Source organism: Trypanosoma grayi (assembly GCF_000691245.1).
Source record: "Trypanosoma grayi strain ANR4 Tgr_942_V1, whole genome shotgun sequence".
In the NCBI taxonomy this organism is placed as follows: domain Eukaryota; phylum Euglenozoa; class Kinetoplastea; order Trypanosomatida; family Trypanosomatidae; genus Trypanosoma; species Trypanosoma grayi.
This window is the reverse complement of record NW_008826561.1, coordinates 1-3,248: the sequence shown is the minus strand read 5'-3', so window position 1 is coordinate 3,248 and position 3,248 is coordinate 1. Positions and strand designations below refer to the sequence as shown.

At 61.3% G+C, this 3,248-nt stretch overlaps 1 protein-coding gene across 1 annotated transcript; it reads right to left on the bottom strand.

Moving 5' to 3' along the window:
• Positions 1-62: 62 nt before the first annotated feature.
• DQ04_09421000 (putative ATP-dependent helicase) lies at positions 63-3,206 on the bottom strand (the record flags this gene model as incomplete). Its single annotated transcript, XM_009315929.1, has 1 exon — positions 63-3,206. The coding sequence occupies one exon, from the start codon at positions 3,204-3,206 to the stop codon at positions 63-65; it is 3,144 nt and encodes a 1,047-aa protein (XP_009314204.1).
• Between the last annotated feature and the right edge of the window lie 42 nt (positions 3,207-3,248).

Below are 3,248 nucleotides of genomic sequence, written 5' to 3'. Positions count from 1 at the left end.
GAGAGAGAGAGACGCACAAAAATACACGTACGCCGCTTTTATGAACGAGCAATAAACATCGCTCACAGTTGAAATGCCGTTGTGAAGGGGGGCAGTTCATCCTCGCCCACCTGCGCCGTGTAGCTTTCACACAGCGTGTCATACCGCTGTCGCGCCTCCACCGGGTGGCAGAGGCCGAAGCGCAGCGACAGCAGCCGATCGAGTGGGCTGCGGAGCCGACGCAAAATGTCGCGCCGCCTCTGCACCACCGCCGGCGAGACCCCACGCGACGCGGCATCTGCGACACCGGCATCGCCAGAAGGCAGAAGCCCTCGCAGCGCCTCCTCCTCATTCTCCAGCTGCTGTTGCTGATGGGGGCGACAACGACGACGACGACGACGCCGTCGTCGGCCATTTTCATCCTCCTCCTCTTCATCTTCTTCACCATCTTCCTCTTCATCGTCCCCCTCTTCGTCGTCCAACTCGGCTTCATCGTTGCGCTTCTGTTCTTCCAGCTCCCGCAGCTCCTCCTCCACATTCTGTTGCGCTTCACGGTCCTCCTGGTCCTCCACCATCATCATCTCCGCACGAATGTCCACCTCATCACCGTTTATACAGCCTCCAACGTCATTCTGGCTCTTGTTGTTTGCCCACGCCACGCTTGACGGCTGCGTGTCCTCCACAACGGTGGCGTCCTCGTCCAGGTCGTGAAAGAAGCTCCGCAGCCGGACGGGGTTCGACAGCGCCGCCAAGGCCGCACTGCTGTCTTCATACATCTCCTCCACCCCAGCCATTGCATGGAACTGCCCACCGCGGATGACGACATTGTTGAGCTTCTTTCGCTCCCGTGCCTTCTGTAGAATGCTCTCCTCCACCGTGTGCTCACTGATGAGGCGGTAGATGGTCACCGGCTTTGTTTGCCCAATGCGGTGACAGCGGTCCTGTGCCTGCAGGTCCATCGTTGGGTTCCAGTCGCTGTCGTAGAAGATAACGGTGTCGGCGCCCGTCAGGTTGAGCCCAATACCACCGGAGCGCGTTGACAGGATCATGCAAGTGATGCGTTCATCCTCGTTGAAGCGGTCCACGAACGCCTGTCGCCGCTCCGCTTGCGTGCTACCATCAATGCGGAGGTACGGAATGCCAATGATTGCAAGAAACCGCTCAAGAATATTCAGCATGTGAACGAACTGCGTAAAGATAAGCATGCGGTGGCCCTCGCGCCGCATCTGCTTAAGGGCGTGCTCGAGAAATTGCAGNTTGCCGCAGTCGTGGATCAACAGCCGCTTGTCGGGAAAGCTGAAGCAGCGCCGAACATGGAGAGGCCAGAGCTCGGCGAGAAATGAGGAGGCGTCGAAGACCCCACACCTCGTATGGCGGTTCTGCAGCAGCAGCTGTGGCGACGCCAACGCAAGCAGCGGCGCGAGACTCTCCCGCGAGGGCGCGCGGAACGGCTGATAGTGCGCGACGGGGAGAAAGCAGCGCAGGCGCGGTGGGTGCGTCGCCGCCACTCGTGGCACGTACACTGCAACCTTGCGTGCAATCGGCATGATAGCACACACACGTTGTGCAATAGTTGGGTGCAGCGACGGCGGGAGACGCCGTGCGGCGGACGGTGTGAGCTGCAGGCAGCGCGGGTACCACACGCATACGGCGGCTTCCATGCTGCGGTAGCGCTGCGCCTGAATCGCGGCGGTGGTGCGGCGGCGACGGAGGATGCACGCCTGCTGCTGCTGCACGCGTTCACAGAGCATTGACCACACAGCCTCGCTGAGACCGCCATTCTCCGCGCTCAGTGTACGCGCGGCTGGCGCTTCAGGTGGCCAGCGGAAGTTCTCGGGCGAGTACCGCTCCAGCTTCTGCTGCTGCTGATGCTGTGTCCCCCATGGCTGCTCAATACGCAGCGTTTGCAACCAGGAGCACTCCAACCAGGAGTCATCAAACAAGGCATCGCGCTTCTGCCACTGCTGAGGATGCTGCCCGTTTTCTTCACGCTGTAGCGGAAGTGCCACGTCGTCCACGCATAGGCGCCACTTCTGAAACCTGTAACACCCCCTGTAGTCATTCTCCCTCAGCAAGACGTCACGCGGCACGTCCATGATAATCTCACTAAGGCTATCGAGTCCCAGAGGTGAAAGAGTGCGGCGCTCTTCAAACATGTCGGGGTGATTGCACACCTTGCGGAGCGCCAGCAGAACTCCGAGCACGCCGCCAGCACCACCGCGGATGCGCTCACGCGTCTCCGTGAGCTGCATGTAGTCGTCGTACAGCAGCCGCTGCCGCCGTGAGAGGTGGCACATGACGACCTTCTCCGTCTTGGACGGGAGCTGCGACTCCACATCCTTCTTCAGTCGGCGCAGCATGAATGGGCGCAGCAGGGCCTGCAGACGGCGCACGATTTCCTCGTTGAGCGAGGCGCGGCCCGTCACCATGTCCTCCATCGGGTTGCTGAACCACTCGCGGAACTCCTCGTTCGACTTGAACGCCGACGCCGACGGCAGGAGGAAGTGGAAAAGGGACCACAGTTCCATGATGGAGTTCTGAAGCGGCGTGCCTGTCAGCAGGAGGCGGTACTCCGTCTGCAGGTCAAAGAGCGACTGCCACTTCTTGCTCATGAAGTTCTTCACCTGGTGCGCCTCGTCAAGCACGAGAAAACCCCACGGCCGCCGGCGAAACACCGCGCGGTCCAACACGACAAGGTTGTATGACGTGATACAGACATGAAAGGCGTCCTCGCTCATCCACCCCTTGCGCAGGCGGTGCCGCTCCTTGCGGCCACCAATGTACACGAGCACCTTCAACCCGGGGCACCACCGCTGGAACTCCGCCTTCCAGTTCAGCACAACAGTTGTGGGCACGACGATGAGGTGCGGCCCCCAGTCGTTCCGGTACTCAGCGAAGTAGGCGAGCAGCGCCATGGTCTGGATCGTCTTGCCAAGCCCCATCTCGTCCGCGAGGATGCCGTTCAGCTTCTTGCTGTAGAGATTCGTCATCCATCGCAGGGCCGAGCGCTGGTAGTCACGCAACGGCCGTCGCCCGCCCTGCGTGTCAAGGAGTGACAGGGAACTCTCCAGCGCCGCCCCACCCATCGTCGCGTCGTCACCGTCATCCTCCTGCAGCGCCGCTACCGCAACAGCGGCAGCAGCAGCAGCAGCGTCGTTGTCGCCGTTCTTGTCGGCGCCAGATGCGGGTCTCTTGTTGCTGTTGTTGGCGAAGATACTGTCGAGCATGGTGCGGGTGAGGTTCTCCGCCTCGCGCAGGAGATCCTCCTG